The sequence below is a fragment of the Platalea leucorodia genome, assembly GCF_965183815.1.
Source record: "Platalea leucorodia genome assembly, chromosome: 3".
NCBI classification, from domain to species: Eukaryota; Metazoa; Chordata; class Aves; order Pelecaniformes; family Threskiornithidae; genus Platalea; species Platalea leucorodia.
This window is the reverse complement of record NC_138825.1, coordinates 121139745-121160040: the sequence shown is the minus strand read 5'-3', so window position 1 is coordinate 121160040 and position 20296 is coordinate 121139745. Positions and strand designations below refer to the sequence as shown.

The following is a 20296-nucleotide window of genomic DNA, read 5'->3' as shown; positions in this document are numbered from 1 at the left end:
GGTAAAATAATGAAACATTTTTTCTCCTCGCTTAGTATCCCTGAAAGTTTGGACTTTTGAGGGGCAACATTTAGATCTTCACAACTTGTCCCAGGTCCCACAGCAAAAAGTATGGAAGCCCTGGGAGTCACGTGCTAAGTTCTTGCATGCCACTCCTGCCCCTCCAAGCACTGGCAAGAAGAACCAGCATGACAGAATGTCCTAAACAGCTCTTGGCTGGGTGGTTTCAAACATTGCAGAAATGTTTTTGTCTTATGCTAAATTTCCTCACTTTACTTCTTCAGTTGTCCTGGAGGGGTAACCGTCATGGATGTCTGTCAGATTCTAGTTTTCCCATATCAGGGTTCACTTTATTGATCTTAGCACATTTCACCTCAATAGTCCATTTCCACACAAAAGGAAATGGAAAGAAACACTTAACAAACTTGCCTAGATGAGTCTATTATTTAATACTCCTGCTGCTTCTTCATAACTATAATAGTCAATTACTGTTTATAACCAAGCCACGCAAAGTGATTTATATTAGAACCCACCACCCAAATAACTCTAAGGAGAATTTATGGGTGTAACTTTTCACTTAAGTGTAAAATTTGCAGAGCTACCATCTGTAGACATAGTGCCCCTCAGGATATGAAGAAATTGCTGAGACTGTCTTACTGATAATTCCCAGTTTCTTGGGATTGCAAGAACAGTGTGTATAGACAAAGACAAGTTCAGTATGCATTAAACACATTAAGCAATGAAGCTATTCAGACACAAACAATTGCCCTGCTTGGTTTTTCCGTATTCTCAGTCTTGGGTCACTCTTATACCCAGCTGGAAACATGAAGCTCCTTAAGATATTCCGGGAAGGTGCTTCAGAAGCCCTGGCTTGAATGCCACAACACACTGGTACCTAGATACTGCTCAGATGGATTACTGTGACGAGTGCCATATGAATAATGACATTCTTGGATAAAGTAAGTCATGAAATAAATCATTGCAGGATGCTTTATCCAATTTTGAATTAGATCCTGAAATGCCCTGGGAGGTGGCAGGGCAGAAATGAAGACAGAAGGATGAATCTTATGTATGAACAAAAATATCTTTGCATTTTCTGGTGGAAGATATGACCTATTGCAAACTCTGTTCTTTTGTTTTTGCAGACGGTGAACTGGACATGAATGGGATGGCATCCTATCACAACACGTCCTCCCAGGAAGAATACCTCCCACACTATCTCCAGAAGGAAGACCCCTTTGCATCAAAGCTTTCTAGAGAAGCTGACATCGTTGCTGGGTTTTATTTGACAGTAATTGGTAATGATTTTTTAATTCATCTTTGAAATATGACTTTGTCACTGCATCCTTGCAGGCACTCACAAAGAAGGCAGAAGCTGCTGTGCATTAGATGTGTAATTACATATTTCTTCATACTAGAAAGACAAATCTAAGAGGGAGGGGAGAGAATGTGTTAGAAATATGGTGTCAATAGTTAGTGTCAACAGACAATGGTCTTCCAGGTTGCCAAAAGCGACTAGCAGCAGATTTTCCAGCAAAAAGTGAAGAAATAATACTCAATTTTTTTCTACTGGTAGGTTACTAGCTTGCAGTTTAATTATTCCTGACCAGAACTGGCTTTTGCCCTTATGCCATGTGGTTTTATGACCTGTTTTCAAAGCCTTTCTCATGTGCCTACATAGCAAAGAGAACATCCTCAGACGTGCTCATTTGAATCTTGCTCAGCTCCTGGCACCAGCTGTCCTCTGTTATATATTATAGTGAACAGTATTTGCTGCCAACACCTCCCCTTCCCTTTTGTTTTGGAATCTTTTACTGTGTGCAGAGTGACTTTGCAAGCAGAATAAATGGAATTATTTATTGGTTAGTGCACTCAGTTGGTAGCTGAGACTGATTTCTATGTTAAGTATTCATATGCCAAGGAGTTGTCATTCACCTGGGAAATACTGATCTCCATTCCTTCTAGGAATAAACTGGTCCTTGTTCTTGATGATTTACGGTCTTTGCTCTGGGAGTGGGGGCAAAGTTATACCTTTTTGTGTCAATATTTTTGCTCTCAAGTACTTGAGCTTCTAACTTTTGCCTCAACATTTACACTTCTTTCTATGGTTTAGGTTTCCTTATGTTTTATGGCTTTGGTTTATGCAGTTCCTCACAGCTCAGCAGCTATTTTCTCAGTAAAGCTGAGCCAAGGTCATGTAACTCTCTACACCAAACTGGGCTCCGGGTGTCAGATGGCTGAACACCCGGCTGAATACAGGGTATACAGTGTATTCCTTGACATTTATTTTGGCTTTGATTCATTCTCTTGTTCTACCAGTTCTGCAAAAAATACAAAGATCTTTCAGTCCTACCTTCATGTTTCTGATTCACTATTTTACATCCCTCCTTCCTACTTTTACTGCCTTTCCCCCGACTGCTCTAAGTAATCTAATCTTTTCTGCAGTGGAGGTCTCACAAGGGCTTGAATAATGCTTATTTCTCATTTGTCTTCTGCTTATGTCTTTATCAAAAAAGGAATTCAGAGCATCAGAGATGGCAGGTGAAACTGTATCTCTGTGCCGTTCTCGGTATTCATGCACCATGTTGTATGTATCCTAGCTTTTTGCATATATTTTTTTTTTCTGCTGCTATGCAGACAGATGTCTTCACTGAACTGTCCAAAACAACCCCCCTCGGTTCTTTTTTCACTCAGTTAAGCAAACTTAGTTTTAATCCCAGGAAATATGTCTGAGTAGGTGAAATGAATCCTTCCAATGTACACTGTGTTGCCTTGTTATATTGGCTGTATTTAGTGCAGATTTATCCAGTTTCAAAGAAATACCCCTTCTAGGTGTGAAACATCTTGAAAAACATAGATATAATCAAATTAAGGCAAGGAAGAGAAATCATGAATTGCCAGTGAAAAACCAAAAGCTAACCATGAAGGCACAGATTTACATAAGCAGTGTGAAGAGACTGAAATTATGGTTTATAAAGGGCTGATAATAATTTTGATATTGGACTTAGCAGTAAGATTCCTACCTTCCTGGTGTTGTGGACTGGACATCAAACAGCCTGTGGTGGACTCATTGCACCTAGTAGCCCAAGCCAGGAAAGTTTAAGCCATAGCTCTGCTGTATACATGTGTAGCTCTACTTTAGACATCATGTCCTGCATTTTGCTCTGGGTTTAACTTATTTTTTCATTTGTTTGTTTTGCATTGCATTTTACTTGGTTAGTTACTTTACCCTTATGGTCATTACACACTCCAGTAGCAGCTTTCATTACAGCCAATTATGCTTTTCACATATGCCTGTAAATGCTATATTTGCATCTTTCTTGGACTTGTATCTATAGCATAAGATACCACTGCTATCCTGCACAGATATTTTTAATTCTTTTAGCAATCATTGCAATGATTTTAAGCTTTTAAGTCATTGCTTAGCTGCTGGTCAGTCATACCCTCAGCGATTTCAGCAACAGCAACAGGTTTCATGTTTTCTAGACCAGCACAGAAGTGTTTTAGGCACTGTGTGCAATACAGTAATGGATATTAATTTGCCAGAGGCCAAGAGGAGTACAGAAACTTCCCTTTTACAGGGGTTTGTGTGAAGGAGAGCGTTATGCTTCTTACCAGTAAAGCTGAATTACACCTCAGAGGTCAGCCACTAAGACAGGGAATTAAACAAAACTGGTGGAAGGATCCATGTCAGGTTGTCTTCTGTGTTTGTGAATAGATGGGGTAAAGTAGTCTTTAAACACATCTTTCTTACCAAGAAAAAAAAAAAAGGCTTTGCTTGGGCTAATGCTTCACATGTTGTACGTTACGAGATGTACCTTACAAGATCGGTTTAGTTTATCGCTTTGGGGATGTCACCATTAGCTCCTGTTGATGTGCAGATCCATATTTTATTACCCATTCATGCTTAGGTGGATGGCAACATTTTAATAATAGCTTGGGCCTGCAAAAATATGAGATCTTAGAAGGAAATTCATCTTTATTGTTCCCAGGTAAATCTCTGAGTGCCTTTTTGTACTTTCTGCAAACAAAAATAATCCTAAATTTCCTTTTCCACTAAGCTGATTTCTGACATTTCAAAGCATCCACATTTCTGTTGGGACATAAAGCACTGCCTTGCAGAGATTTTTGGTGGTGGATAGTGGATCTTGAAGTAGTGGAGAAGGAAGGTTAGCTCTGTGAAACCCTTCACTGACATCAAATTCCACACAAAAGTCTTGCTGAGGCTGTAAATTCACTTTAATTGGCAGCTTTATAGTTAATCTCAGCTCTCAAGTATTCAAAACAGTAAGCAAAAACTATGTGCTTAAATAGCTCTTGGGCATAGTTGTGTCTTGTTGTAACTCTGCAGTATTGCAGATTCACTTTGTAAACTGTGTAATCTGCAGAAAACACAAAACCAAGCCAGAGCATTCAGCTCCCATACCCAGCGAGGGTGTGTCTATGTTTTTTTTATTCCAACTTGACGTTCAGGCCGAACCTGTCCATCGTCACGTTCTACCACTGAGCCTTGTCCCCTATTCCTTTGCAGATCCCATTCAAGAAATGGTGACCCCTCTTGAAGATGTCCTGTGGGGACATCCCGATAGCAGAGAGAGGGACTAGCAGTGGAAAGGTGGGAAGCCAGGAGGTGGGGATTGCTACTGGGCATCTTTTTATGCTTTGGGCATGTAAGGTGCAAGTGAGTTTAAAATTTATTTCAAACACAGGACTAAGCTGCACAGTGAGCATACAAGGCTGGGATCCTATCAAGAAACTCAGCAGAGCTTTTAGGGTCAGGCTGGTTGTACAACTGAAGTATTGCAGTTTGAAAATATAAAAATACATTTTTTTGTCTTTAAAGAAAATCAGGGATCTTGACAAATCTGTTATAAATTCTCTGTAAGTGTGTGATCTTTTGTCTTAACCAGTTCATTTCCACGTGCATTTTTTTGTCTGGAAAAAAAAGAAATCAAATGGTACACGTGGTTATAAGAATCCAATTCTTTTCACTTGTCACTTCCACCGCTAGCTTTTTTGTCACTGACTTGATTGATTTACTGTACGGCCAGGTAGGGTGACTAATTACTGAGTGGAGACCCACTGGCTGTCAGCTCCTTTGAAAGCCCATGGCAAATAACTATTGACTTGCAAACTGTTGTTGCACGCTTCCTCAACGTGTTATGAAACAGCTTAATTGAAAACAAAATCCTGAAATATCTTTTTTTTTTTTTTTGTTTGTTCCTTTTCTCTGATGGTTTAGCACTTCTGTCAGATTGGAGAAAAGGAATCTTATTTGTTCAGATTTCTTCTTTTATACACTTTCACCTTTTGCTGCAGGTTGGCTGTTTCTCTATAGATGGCACTTTTTTAGTTATCACGTCTTTGGCTCTTTGTGTGTATTTATGTAGTAGTATTATGGTGCCACGGACAGTTGTGGCCTGAACTGTTTGCTCCTGGAAAAGAGCCTTTATTTTATATCTGAAAAGTCTTTTTTCCCCTCTTTCCAACCCCAGGCTCTGCCCTGGCACACAGCCTGCCAGCACCTACCAGAGCTGGGAGCCTGCACCAGCAAGGACTTCGGATAGCTGTTAGGAAAAACATTTTAATAGTAGGAAAAATGAAGCATTAGATGGCTTATCTCAGGAGATGATAAAGTTTCTATTGCCAAGGAGTTAAAAAAGAATTCAGATAAGCAATTGCCAGACACAGGTATAGACAAAAGGCAACTTTTTTATCATTGGACCCCTTCCAGCTGTAGGATTAGGATGTCAGTGGGCTGGGGCTCTCTGAAACATTGCTATTAATAATGAGCAGTTGCTTCAGAGACTTGTCTGATGAAGACATCTCTCTGGACTACCAGTCAGTTGAAAAATATTTGAGAAAATGTCAGTTGCTTTCAAAAGGTATTTCAAAGTAAATGCTGGCACGCTAGATATCCTAAATATCACTAGGGAGAAAATGGCATTAAGAGAGAAAAGGATATTAAGATATATGAAAAATGCTCAGCAACATTGAGATTCATTCACTTAGATGAAAGAAAGAATAATTCAAATGAATACCTGTATCTACTTATAATTCAGATTAAATTTTCAGAGCCATAAGAATTCACCAAGGATAAATCAGATTTGCTGAGAAAACCTAATATTAAATGATAAGCCAGCTTCTGTCCTGTTTATTTTTTAAAATAATATAGAAAGCAATACTGTCAGTAGAAAAATAAGAAGTGTTTCCAATTATATGAGTGCTGCATTTATTACTGAAAAATTCAAAATCAAAGTATTTTTCTCCTGAGTTTTGTAAACTTTTGGTTCCACAGTTGTTACTCATATTTCTTGAGAAATAGTCTGGTTTTAGCCTCTGGGAACCATTTTTCCTTCTGCCTCGTGGATGTCCCCACATTGGGTTTCTTGGTTCTGTGAGGACATGGCACCCTTGCAAGGGGATCATTCCATTGATGGGCCAGAGGAAATACTCATTTAATTCCTGAGGTTTAGTTCCTGAGGTCTGGCCTCCCAGAAGACTCTGATGAAAATTATGTGGTGTTCAAAGGTACAATATTTGGAGAGGGCAGCGCTGCTGGGTGGATGGGTGCGTGCTGGGGTCTTTTTGAAACATGGAATACGGCTGAGTTTGCACCACCAGCGCCATGTGTAGGAAGACACCACAAAGAGTGACTTTTCTGCCTCATTAACAGAGGAAAGTTGGGTTATTTATGACTTTTTTATAGGAGTGTGGAGGGTTGGCCTCAGCTAGCAGCCAAGCACGCGGCGCAGCCACTTGGTTACAGCCCCTGCAGTGGGATGGGGAGGAAATCGGAAGAGCAAAAGCGGTGGAGATAAAGACAGGGTGGAGGTAAAGACAGGGAGATCACTCACCAGTTACTGTTGTGGGCAAAACAGACTCATCGTGGGGAATTAAAAATTAAAGAAATTTTTAAAATTTTAAAACATTTAACCCCCCCCCCCCCCAAACTTAACTGAAAACAATTAATTACGGATTTGGGTAGTGAGAAACAGAGATAACAAACATAAAATACTTAAGGAAGACACCTTTCCTTCCTCTTTCCTAGGCTGAACTTCACTCCAGCATCCTCTCCCTCATTGCCGTTGTAGGTCCTTTTGGTGAGGCAACAGCAGTCCAGGAGGTTGAGGGCTCTGCCACTCTTTGCTGTTCACTCTTTTATTCTGCCTCTCCTTCCTTCTTACTTGCCTCCTTTGCTCTGGTGTGAGGACTCCATGGGCCATGGTCCCTTCAGGGTGTTCACCTTCGGGGGTGACTCTTGCTTCCTGAAAGGGATGCTGTCTGCTGTCTTGTGTTTCCACTGCAAAACTCTCACTCTGGGCTCAAACTCTTTCAAACATGAGTTAATGAAGTTTTCTTTAAGGGAACTGGAAACCCTGTAATTTTTGGTACCAGTGTGATTAGCTCCACGGCTGATTAACCACTTGCAGTGTTGGTACCTGTGGGTCCTTGGGTGCTGATGTGGCAAAAAAGATGTCAGCCAACATGAACAGGATCCCTCCTCATGCACTGAATTTCAGCTGGAAGTTAAAATCAGATATATTTTATCATTTTTCTTCCTTACGACAGAAATCAATTTTTATTGTAAAATTGAAGATGTGATATTAATATCTTAATTTACATTGTTTTAGAAATGTATCCCTCAACCTCTGATTACAGTATTTAATAAAATGAAAGTTGGTCAGAGAATGGGGTCTCTGTGATTACAGACAGCTGAATTTCATTCTTGTGGTTTTCTAAATGTTTGCGAGACAAACAGGGTTGATCAGAACAGAGGAATTATGGAATTTCTATTATGTGCATTCAAATGATAGTTGTGCAGGCTCAGGTGGTGAAGGCAATGCCCTGCTGCAGAGGGGAAAATAGCATTTGTTGTGGGAGGGAGATGTCTGCAGTAGATGTCTCTATGAGCTGCATAATGAAGATGAGATGATCATGTTTCAGAGTAAAATGTCTAGCCTTTGGACCACAATTTCAGGCTGAAAATATCACAGAATTTCACAAGGAAGATGGGATATTGCTGGTTTTGAGGAGAATTCTAATTTGATTGTTTTTCTTTTTTATTTTTATAGGGATTCTTTCAACTCTGGGAAATGGGTATGTTATTTTTATGTCCTCAAAGCGAAAAAAGAAGTTGAGACCTGCTGAGATAATGACTGTTAATTTAGCAGTGTGTGATCTGGGCATTTCAGGTAATTTCATGTCTTATTTTCACTCATTTTTACTATCCCACCAGCCTTTCTGGCAGCAGCAAGAGTCAGTCCTCTGGAAGTCATGGGGAGCCCAAAATGCCTTTTGCTCTATTATTTGCATATAAATAAGAGAGAAGGATAGAAAACACCATTCCTGAACAAGTTGATGGAAAGAAATGAAAAGTACAGATGAAAAAATAGGGTTGGATTTACCAATCAGGCAAAACTCCTGTTCACCCTAGCACTGGGCAGGCCTTCAAAGACAGCTCCCATGTGCATTCTGGCATAATAACCACAAAATAACTCGGTATTATGGTTGAAGAAAATTATATTTTCTTGCTGTAGTGTGCAACAGGAGGGATCCAGGTACCTAAAACCCACGTATTTAGCCAAATATGACTGGGGAGGGGCATGAGGGGAAAGAATTTGAAAATGCCAGTGGCCATCAGCCTATCAAAGCTAATAATTTTCTCTCTATTGACCACCATCGTTTATCTCTGGGCCAGGAAAAAAAGCATTTTTCTCAATCTATAGATTGACATCAGCCAGCTGGAGGGATTTTTATTTCAACCCCACAGCCTGGATGCCATGGCATGAGAGGAGGGAGCTTTGGAAAGGTTTACACGAAGTTGCACAGTCAAAAGCCTTTGGAGATCATTCCTTTCGCTCTTGACATGAGTCTCATTCAGCTGCTTATGGCTACATGCAAATGCAGGAGGAGGACAGGATGTACTTAGAAAAGGATGTTTTGGACGGCAGACAATCCAATGGGTGTAAAGGCCTGATGTGGCCCAGCTGACCATGGGATCTCCCCAGTGCAATAAAAACAACAGTATGTTCCCATGCTCCCGAAGCCATCTGTCCCCTGTGTGTTGCATACACCAGGATCCCTGCCCCCAGGGCCCGTGCAACCTTTTCCTGCCCTCATCCCTGCCAAATGCTTTTGCTTTCATTCAAATGCCTAAAATAGCACTGAAAAACATAAAATGATGGCTCCCAGCCTCCTAAAACCGAAGCTCATTGTGCTCTCACTGCACACAGCCAAGGAGCTGCTCACCCCCTTCACTTCCAGTAATTTTGATGCATCTTGGTGATCAGTAAACATGGTTTTCAGAAGGAGAAACTTATGAATTTAGCAGAAGAACAGTGTTAGTATAAATATCTCTGCTGCCACACAAAGGAATCCCAATGATTTCTTTGGCACATCTGCATGGAGACACTATTTCCATCTTGCAGCACTTAGAAGTGAAGAAAAAAAAAAAAAGACCAGTTTTTGCCTCTTCTGTGATGCTCCCATCTCTTTTGCATCCTAAGAGCCTGCCTTATTTGATAAGGCTCATATCTGACTCCATTGAGAGTCACCCCAATGAGACAGAATGTTTCAGGAGAATTTCTGTAGCTATGTATTTGGAATGTAACCAAGTATCTCCTAACCACATAAGCTGTATGCCCCAACCATGCAAGCTACAGCCTGTTTGGGAGCCCTTTTAGCATGAGGGCTGCTGGTTTTTCTGTTAAGGTCTGTCACCAACATAACCACTTGGTCACCTTGTCTTCCATAGGGATCTCAATCTACCTGTGTGTTTAAGTTTTCTAATGAAAAATAATTGTGATTGGCACAGCCATGCATGCCTTTTCTCCCTTCTCTTTCCTTTTTTTTTTTTTTTGTTAATGGAAGATGTTGACTCGAGAAATGTGATGTGTTGTGTCTGCTGGACCAATTGGAGTGAAGATGGAACTTTTCCCAAAATCTCTGTATTTCATGCACTTGTCTTGGCACCTTGTTCAAGAAACGGGTTCTTGATGGCCCTGCTTCCTGCAGATTTCCACAGGGTGGCACCAGCCACTCGTTCAAAACTGCATCAGGCTCATTTTGCACTGATACCGTGCTGTGAGTCCTGTCCTGCTGAAGAGAAATTTGATTTTGTGCAAATAAATGGTTTGGCCTTTACAGCTGGCAATGATTTATATGAGTAAGGTTGCTGACTATTAGCATATATCTTAGACCTTGCCATATGTCATGTTTTCCTTGAAACCTTAATCACTGGGGTCAGCTTTTGCTTGAAAAATTAAAGTACATTGCTTCTGCTTGGAGAAAAGCACACAGTATACTTACTTGAGCACAACCTTCAGGCTCAGTCAGAATTTTCTTTACAGGATTAGACTAAAGGAAAAGAATCCCAAAATACCTTGTTTAAAAATAAGTCTCGTTTTGAAGGGTTTTCAATCATGATGCTTTTGGCACAGAAAAAGGAGCAAAGGCCATTTTCTGCAGATTTTGTTTTGGTAGAAATGTTTTAATTTTCTGTTAAGAATGAAAACAGAATGTTTAGTTTCGCATCTGAAATGGAATATTTTTGGGAATAATCCAAAATATTTTTCTACAGATCACTTCAAGAAAATAGAGACTTTGGTTTTGACTTATATGAATAGGTTACCTTGTGGGAATTACAGTTTGCAAAACCATTTTTGCCTTCTTTATAAACCAATTCACTGAACTTCCATGACATTACAGAAAGTGTGGTTCAGCCAGGGAAACTAGCCCAGGGCAGCTGAGATGCTTTCAACTCCTTGAGCTGCTCTGGCAACTCCCGTGCAGGAAGGAATACAGTCACAGGCAGGTGGAGTTCAATATTTGATGTTGTTTGAATGTTGCAGCTGAACTGTTCAGGCCTTGGAGCAGTTCAGGTCAGTCTGGTAAGTAGAAATGAAGGATTTAGAAATCATGGTGAAGTTCCTAGATTGTAAATTTTTTAGTTTTCTGTTCCATTAAAGTTGATTTTTTTTTGTTTGTCCAGTTTGAGGAAAAAAAAATCAGGAAGTGGAGACTTCCAAGTAGAAAATTACAATTTCCAAACTTTCCCATTTTCATGATACTTACAAAGAACATGAATAATGTTAGTCTGTTTTAAGGTGAGAATGGAACAACATATGACCTAACTTCACTTCTTCCATAATGCAGCACCCACTTTTACAAACGGAGAAATGAGCTAAGGTGCCACTAGGACAGAGTCTCCAAAATAGGTATTTCCCTTCTGTTTGAGGATGCTTAAAAAGTCTTAAAACTTGCTGAGAGTCACCAAGGAAGAGTGTGGTATGGACAGGAGCTGAAACCACTTCTGCAGCTCAAGTCCATGCTGCAACAATACCACCATCTTCCTTTCTAACCTAACACTTTACCACAGTATGCATCCTACTGTTTGGCCTTGATAGGTTTGTAGAAGTTCTCTTTGAAGGCAAATTTCTTTATCCTGTGTTTGAAGACACTCAATGGATTATAAGGATGTAGTCTAACTAGATCTGTGCCTGTTTCAAACCCAGACTCACCCATCACCCGTACTGTTTACATACTGGCATGTGTTTGCATGTGGACTTAACACATACTCTGAAGCTTTCATAATGGGAAGAGCTTGCACATGCTCAGTTCCAGAGTATGGGTTTACTTCTGGTTCACGTCGTCTGCAGTAAAGCACCTGTTTGCAGCCATTCTGCAGGCTTGGCTCACCCTACCACAGCATAGATGCTATGGGATCCAGCTACAGCTGTCTTAGGCTTAGTCCTGTGGATGGAGGGCACGCAAGTCATCACTTCTGCTGTCCCTGAAGCCCTCTCTCCACATTGCAGAGCATTTTTACTGGTATTAGCTTTAGGCAAATGGGAGGGTTTGCTTTTCTGAAAAAGGGTGGTTTTATCAGTGATGGATTTTATCAGTCATCTGACATTCTTTTCTCCTTTTGAAGTTGTAGGAAAACCCTTTAGTATCATTTCCTTCTTTTCTCACCGCTGGGTGTTTGGATGGATGGGCTGCCGCTGGTATGGATGGGCTGGTTTCTTCTTTGGCTGTGGGAGCCTTATTACCATGACAGCTGTCAGCCTGGATAGATACCTAAAAATCTGCCACTTGTCTTATGGTAAGAAAGAAGAGGAGACTGAGGGGAGACCTCATCGTGGTCTACAACTTCCTCACAAGGGGAAGAGGAGGGGTAGGCACTGATCTCTTCTCCCTGACAACCAATGACAGGACCTGAGGGAAAGGCAGGAAGATATGCCAGGGGAGGTTTAGGTTGGACATTAGGAAAAGGTTCTTCACCCAGAGGGTGGTGGAGCACTGGAACAGGCTCCCCAGGGAGGTAGTCATGGCGCCAAGCCTGACAACATTCAAGAAGCATTTGGACAATGCCCTCAGACATATGGTGTGAATTTTGGCGTTGTCCTATGCAGGGACAGGAGTTGGACTCAGATGATCCTTGTGGGTCCCTTCCAACTCAGGACATTCTATGATTCTATGATTCTAAATAATCCCAGCTGAATTTGTATTGCTAGACGTATCACCTTCGCTGTTGTCTCTCTGCTGTCAGCTTAAGCCGAGAGTTTTAGTAATCACTCATAGATAAATCATTTTGTGTCTATCAAGATACATTAACATTAACAAATGTCAATTAACATTAACAAATGCAAGTATTGCACATATTGCAAAGTCTTATGGACAAACACACAAAAGTATTCCTTATTAGATGCCTAAATTCCTTTAAAATACATGGCAAGCTATTTAAAACATCTGAAAGATTTGGATGTGCAATAGGTCGTAATGTGATATTGTCTCTCTAATATGGAGATGGAACGTAAGAGGATGAAATTAATTTAACAATGAAAGTTGCTATCACCATATCCATTAATATCTTATATCTCTTGAATATGGTGTATTATATGCTTCATTCTTTCCAGTTAAAAGATATTGTCACAGTTTAGAAAAGATGTTTTTCTTGCATTGGAAGGGACTAACTCCCCAACAGAATACAGGAAATATTCAAGGTGACTTTACATATAAGAAACAGCTTGCCCATGTGCCTTGAAGGACATACAACAGATTTCATTATGATGACATATAATATCAATCATGTAATGTTAAGTTATAGGGAATGTTTGCAGCTAGAAAGTGTAAGTAAGTAAGCTAGTCTGTCCAATAGCTGAGCATGCTGTCAGTTGAAAGCTGTGGTACTGCACTAAGATCTGCTGTCATAGATCCTGGCATGTGCATACTTTCCCCTTAAATGTGAGAGCAGGGAAGGTCTCCTTAGCTGAGTTTTAAATACACCATTCGCATTAAGCAGGATTTCAGTTCTTTTTATAAAAGTCTTACCAAAATAAATCAGTGGCAACCCAAATCATAGACAATTTTTCACAGACTTGGTGAGCTGAAGTAAATATTTCATGGCCGGCTGCATTCATGCCATGAGCTCTGGTATTTATTATGACATCTTAGTTCAAGAGAGACAGAACACTTCAAAATCTTTTTTTCTCAAGGGTTATCTGATCATGGCTGTCCATACAAAATGATGGAGAACAATAAACATATTTAGTATGTTCAGTCTAGGTGCTTAACTTAGCAATTTTCTGTATAAGGCTTACATCAGGAACCTGGAGCACTTGACTACACACTTACACCTTCGTTTTACTCCAAAAGCAGCAACTGGTTTTTTTGGTTTGGGGTTTTGTTTGGCAATAGGTTGCTATGGTTTGACAATAGCTGTGAAAATAATATCGCTCTTTTAGTACTCACATTATTGTTGCTTTGTTTTTCCACACCTGAAAACAACAAACATTGTGCTCAAATACATCATTGTCAGTCAGTGTTCATTTTCCTTCCTGTGATCTGCAAACGTAAAATCACCAGGGAAAGGGGCACTGGTCACATCCGAATTACAGTTGTTTCTTTGCTTTGGTTTTGTTTTAAGTCATTCACAAACCCTGAAGAAAGTTCCTCAATGTCAGTGGATAGGGAGTGAAAACAGATGAGATCTTCCAAGGTGGAAAGCGCTGTTATAAGACCATAAATCATAGGTTTTAACTTGTTAGTCCTATCTGAATCCAACATGTTGAACATAGGTGATGATGGAAAGCTTGTAAACTGAAGCTTTTTCTAGGTGAATCAGAGTTGTATGCAAGATGAGCAGAGAGACAATATTCCGCTCCACAACTCCAGGCATGCCATTAGCATTTAATAAAAAAAATGGGCAAGGATACATGAAAACCCCTATTACGAATACTTCTGACAGTACACATATGGTGATTTACTGTACTGGAAAAGAATGACAAGCTAAAAATAAATCTTGGATATCTTATTTCCTCTGTTAAGCCTTGTCTTTCAGTCACTTAGGTTAATAATTTATGTTGAGAAGTGTCCCGAGATCAAACTTTAGCCAGTTAATATATGACAGGAGGAATAGGAAATAACGTAAGTTATATTATACAGTTGCAGCTAGTGAGCCTTCATACTGAATAACGAAAGGCTGAATTAAATAGTTAGTCCTTCATGTGGGTTGAACCTCCATCTCATCTGACCACACACTATGAATACGCCTTTACAGGCCACAAAGCAATTTTCAAAATTACTAGACAAGATTCCCACAATTGTTGCTGAGCTAGTTGTTTGGATTGCTTTTGTACAGACTCTTCTAGGTTGTAAATCATCACAGCCTAAAGTAAAAAGATCTGAAATAAAGTCAGGTGGAGCCCTTCATATAAGTGTGCATTTCTCTTCACGAGGTACAATGCAAGCTGGAGTGGCTAGCTCAGGGGTCACTATCGATACCTGGAAAGAGGCAAGACGAAACCTAGGGAGCTGTTGTCAAACAGCCAAGCAAACTCTTACTGCATGTGTAGAATGACCTGTTCAACTGTGCCAAATACATATGGACCTGAACTTGTAACTCTTGAATTATCTTCCAGGTACCTGGCTTAAGAGACATCACGCATTTATCTGTCTGGCAATAATCTGGGCCTATGCTACATTCTGGGCTACGGTGCCTTTTGCTGGTGTGGGGAGCTATGCCCCTGAGCCGTTTGGGACCTCCTGCACGCTGGACTGGTGGCTGGCGCAGGCTTCGGTGGCTGGACAGGCTTTTGTTCTGAGCATCCTTTTCTTTTGCCTCCTGTTCCCAACTGCGGTGATTGTGTTTTCCTATGTCAAAATCATTCTAAAAGTTAAATCATCCACCAAAGAGGTTGCTCACTATGATACCAGGATTCAGAACAGCCACATACTTGAAATGAAGCTGACCAAGGTAGGTAGGAAGATTTAACTCAGGTTTTTGTGTTGGGTTGTAAAAGCAGGCTTGGAGAACTTCAACCATATACTCTCCTATGCTGAGCGATAGTACAATGCTCTGAAGGTGGTTCTTTTAGCTTTCTCCTCCGTTACTGTCAAGATGGGAAAAGACAGGAGTTGAAACATAGTTTTGTGATTAGAGTACTCGAGTCCCTCAGATCGTGATTCAGTCTGAAACTCTGCCACAGCCTTCCTGTGTGACCTTACACAAGTCACATCATCTTCCTGTGGCCCTGTTCCTCATCAAACAACTCCCTTTGCTTTCAGGAACAGTTGTAAAGAATTATTTTAAGGCGTTCGAGGTACCCAGGAATTATAACAGAAAAACAGATAAAAAGCAGATTATTGTAGCAGGGAGATAAAACTTTCAGACAGCTTACGTTCCTCTGTTAATGAAGATATAAACCAAGTTAATCCTGTGATATTGCAATTGTTTTTATGCAAATAATTTATCATTTAGGTTCAGCCATGAGCTGCTGATAAAAATGCACTCAAGTGATAAAATTAATTTGCCATCTCAGACCATACCCTATTTTCCCTTTCTGAGTGAATCTGTTTTCTATTTGGCAATGGTGACAGCCATGATCCTTGCTGATACTGGTTATTGTGCCAGGAAATCTCTCAAAATAAAAACTTGTACTGAACAAAACCAGATTCCTTAGTTGTAGAAGATTCAACAGCCTCTGTAAGCCATGCCAAGAGGGAGACAAGCAGCATCTTTTGCTTGGCTGATCAAATTTTATTACATTTTTGGGGAGTTGAACTGACAGTTATATAATATACAGCAATAAGTGACAATATGTCTAAACATATCAGAGAATCTCAGCTAGCTGCCAATACAGCTGGTAAACTGTACTTGCCTTTAAAAAGCGATGCTTCAATACGATACTGTTTTATGGTTATTCAGCACCTTTCTTTTAAAGAAAAAATGGAAACTTTTGATTTGAGGTTGCAGATTTATTTTTGCCATATTGGAGGTATCATGTAAAACTTTAGTGTGATCTGAGTCAAAAGACTAGCAATTGTCCCTGTCTTGGATCCACAGCAGAGAACATAATGTTGGGATATATATAAATGTGGAAAATGAGCCTCCATCATAACCCATTTAACTTCACAGCACAATTTGTAACAAACAGGATGTGTTTGAGATCCTTGGCTCACATGCGCTGTTTCTTCACTGACAGCCAACAAAAAAAAGGATAAAGCAATGAAGTTTCCCTGCAAATAATATTACCATCAAGATGTGGAACCAAAGGCTCCACAAAAGGTTACGCAATATCCAAAAACCTTGTGCTTTCTGATGGTTTTCTGTTGCAATCCTGCTAATTGCCTAATTCCAAATGAGTGCACATGTACTACTATCAGTCTGGATGCAGTAATAGTCTGTCAATGGCAAGAGTATAATGGCATATGTTCTTCAGAATGGATTATTGCATGGTGTCATTTGAAGCTATATCAGGCTGTGACTGAGTATAAAGTATATAAATCACAAATTTTGGCACCAAACAATTTTTCTTTAACATGTATACGAAACATTCCTATGGCTACATTTCCTCCTGTTATAAGGAAGTCCTTTACCATTTACCAGGAATGCAACCTAAATGTTTGGTAAAAATTTGCTTTTTAGAGCATCTACAGATTCTAATGGAGTACAAAATCCATGCTATGGGTTAGGAGAAAGAAAACTAGACATTTTACTATCATTCTTGCTCTCAGTTAAATTCCCAATAGTTTCAATTCCAGCTTAGCCAGGTAAATACAGTCATTTTTTATCTGCTGGAGTAGGCATACCCAGAGACTTGACAGCTTATGTCTTATTGAATAACTTTATGCTTACTTGTTCCATATTTGTCTTGAGAGGGATGCAAACGTTTGGCATTTTTTCCAGTGTCAGATAGACCATAAACCCCCGCCTGGGTGCAGGGAGAAGGTAAACCTAGTTTGGCAAAACTCTTGTCCTTCCTCCTGTTACCAGTGGCCGTCCTCGTGGCAGGTTATTGGTCCCACTGGTTTTTGACACCTTCTGTGTGGGACATCAGCACAACCTACAAGAGGGGAAGAAGCCCTGCATTAGATCAGGGTGTTGCAAACTTTTCTCTTTTCTTCTTTTCCTAATTTCCTTTGCTTTTGCCTAGGTGACTGGTACTGGGTGATACAGAAGAATGAGCTATAGTAGATATAGACAGGAATATACCCTCCTAAACAAACTCACCTCCAGAGATATTCAGGGTCCCCCACTCCCACATACCATCAGGACCTACTTTAGTCCTGGAAACATCTTCCAGGACTTTGATTTTATGAATTTTGGAATCTGATTTCAAAGGATCCAGAATGTGGAAGACTTGCACTTTAGTATTGTTTTGGTTTTGTTCTCCCAGTGCATGCTTCTTTTATTCCGGAATGGAAAAGAGACTGGGTTTCTTTTTGACAATCTGAGGAATATTTGATTGGAAGAGGCTAAAGAAGTGAGGGGCTCTGCAAATAAACAAGAAAAAAAACCCCAAACAACAAAGAAAAGCCCTATAGGAACTGTTTCCAGTTTAACCTGCATTCATTTCAAAGATCTTGCTAAGATTTTCAAAAATTTTCACAGTTCTGTTATATAATATCCTAAAAAAGAGAGTCTGTATGTTTTTAAAGGACCTCTAAAATAATTTAAATTTGATGTCAAAGAATTATTTTCTGAGATCTCATTTGGTTTCCTCATGTTTAGCCTGACCTTATATCACTTTTAAAGGTCTGTGATAACAGATTCATTAGCTGCTCTGTGTCAGGTGAAAGGAAAACAGGAGCTAGATAAAGAGAAATGCATGACAGCTTTTGTTTGTATTGTAAATTTATCTGAAGCGAGTTATCATTTTTATTTTCCATTCTGTTGCACGTTCCCTTGCATTCTGCCTAGCTCTGTGCTGTCTAACTCTGCTAGATTAACTTCTTTCTCTCTTTTCTCTTTTCCTCTCACAAGGTGGCAATGTTGATCTGTGCAGGGTTCCTCATTGCCTGGATCCCTTACGCTGTGGTCTCTGTGTGGTCAGCCTTTGGACAGCCAGATTCAGTTCCCATTCAGTTTTCAGTGGTACCAACTTTGCTTGCAAAGTCAGCAGCCATGTACAACCCAATTATTTACCAAGTCATTGATTGTAAGTTTGCCTGTTGCCGGTCAGGTGGACTGAAGACACTGCAGAAGAAGAGCTCTTTGAGGAAATCAAGGTAATTTCTTCTTTGAGAAGTAGTACACAATGTTTAATCTGTAAGCACACAATGTTCCAAAAATGTACCAAAATAAGATCTATCAAGAGTCACAGCTCTTTAAATTTTATTTCTTGTTTTTGACTGTGACCTATTCAGGGTCTTTCTTGCCATGGAAAATTGTGAAGTGACTCTAGCTGTAAAAAGAGAAGCAAGGAGGTGGTTCTTACTTTTAGTTCCAGCTTCAATTCCATGGATATAGTTGGAAAAAAGTCCTATTGGTTTTAGTGGTTTTTGGATCAGTCCTGTCCTCCTGTTCCTTTTCTTTCATGTCATCCTATGGGTCACCTCCAGAGCGTGTTGATGACCTCCATTGCCAGTGAAGTAAATGGGAGAGAATTGTGTTAATTCCTTATATAACTAACCTGTTAATACTATGCCTTTCAGCCACAGAATTATCAGGGAGAGATAATAGTTCCTTAATCACCCTGAAGGTACCACTCACACCAAAAAAACCCAAACCAAACAAATCAAAGTGTAATAAGGTTCCATAAAAAAGCCTCTTTTCTATTTAGAACTTTCTGGCAAAAACTGTGCTGAATTGTGCACTAGGAGGAAAAATGCTTCTAGTTCTGTCATGCTAGACGAGTATCTCACTTCTGTGATTGATTGAACAACAATGAGATAATGATGGATGTTAATCTGACAGTGTAGACTGATAAAAAGACCCCAGATGCCCTAACACATATAAGTGACTGTGAATCCATAGAATTCCAGTAATTTACTTCAAAAGCCTAGAACATATGTGCCTCAGTATGTACTTTTAGAGGCACCAAGGCCCATTTCGTCATTCGTATTATTCACTTACCAATTCCAGCACTTTTTGGTGTATTGTTCAGAGAGTGAGCCAGTATCTTGAGCTTCCACAGCTTCCCTTAGCAGATTATTCTGTAATCTTACACACAGATTTACCTCATCTGCAGAACATACAGAGTTTGTATGCGTTGTAAGTGTTTGAGATGCTGAATTTATAGTTTATCAAAAACCGATCTGCAGTTTTAGGCAAATGGGAGACAAATCTGAAGTAGCCTTCAGTGAATCTTTGGAGGATGGATTTGTGTTTAACCTCCATGCTATCACTTTGAAGGACGAAGGAGGTTTCACCTAGTCCCTCACACTGAATGCAAGTTGGCTTTTCTAGGCCTGTGCCATGAACAAAATGATCTAGAAAAATCACTTCCCAGAACTAGGAACTTAATTGTCAGCTTGGTGCGAACAAAATGATTGTTGTGCTTTCTCCTTCCCATAGGATGTATACCATATCTGCACACAGAGACTCGACAGCAATGAACGAAACCCAACTGGAAGTATGAAGGCTCATTTCACATACAGCAAATGAAAACCTGATGACAAACAATCATACTGTCTCAAGTTCCTCTTTCTGTAAATAAATTAAAACATGATGACAGTTTTATTTTACTCCCTAGTCCTATGTACAATGTAGTTCTTTCCATCCTGACTAAAATAATGTGATTAGAGCTGGGCAAATATTTTAAGTACTCAGAGGAAGAAGAAACGGAGAAGATTCATATGTATAAAAATTTTTTATTCACTTCAGAGCCTTTAAAATACTTTTTTTTTTTTTTTTTTAGCACTAACATAAGTGATAGTTTGGATGATATTTTCCTTCATGGAAAGGGAAGTATTCACAAAGGCCAGTTTTAGTTTGCTAAAGCTAATCTCCCTAGATTCCTACTGCAGTCACTGGAGAACTGGAGTATGAGAGAAAGGATTCCTTAGAGGA

General features: G+C 39.8%; 1 protein-coding gene across 1 annotated transcript; it reads left to right on the top strand.

The window, feature by feature from the left end:
- Positions 1-1138: 1138 nt before the first annotated feature.
- OPN5 (opsin 5) lies at positions 1139-19865 on the top strand (the record flags this gene model as incomplete). Its single annotated transcript, XM_082306218.1, has 6 exons — positions 1139-1298; positions 8076-8195; positions 11936-12106; positions 14925-15259; positions 18269-18513; positions 19802-19865. Exons 1-6 carry the CDS (start codon positions 1160-1162, stop codon positions 19863-19865), a joined length of 1074 nt encoding a protein of 357 aa, XP_082162344.1. The 5' UTR covers positions 1139-1159.
- Between the last annotated feature and the right edge of the window lie 431 nt (positions 19866-20296).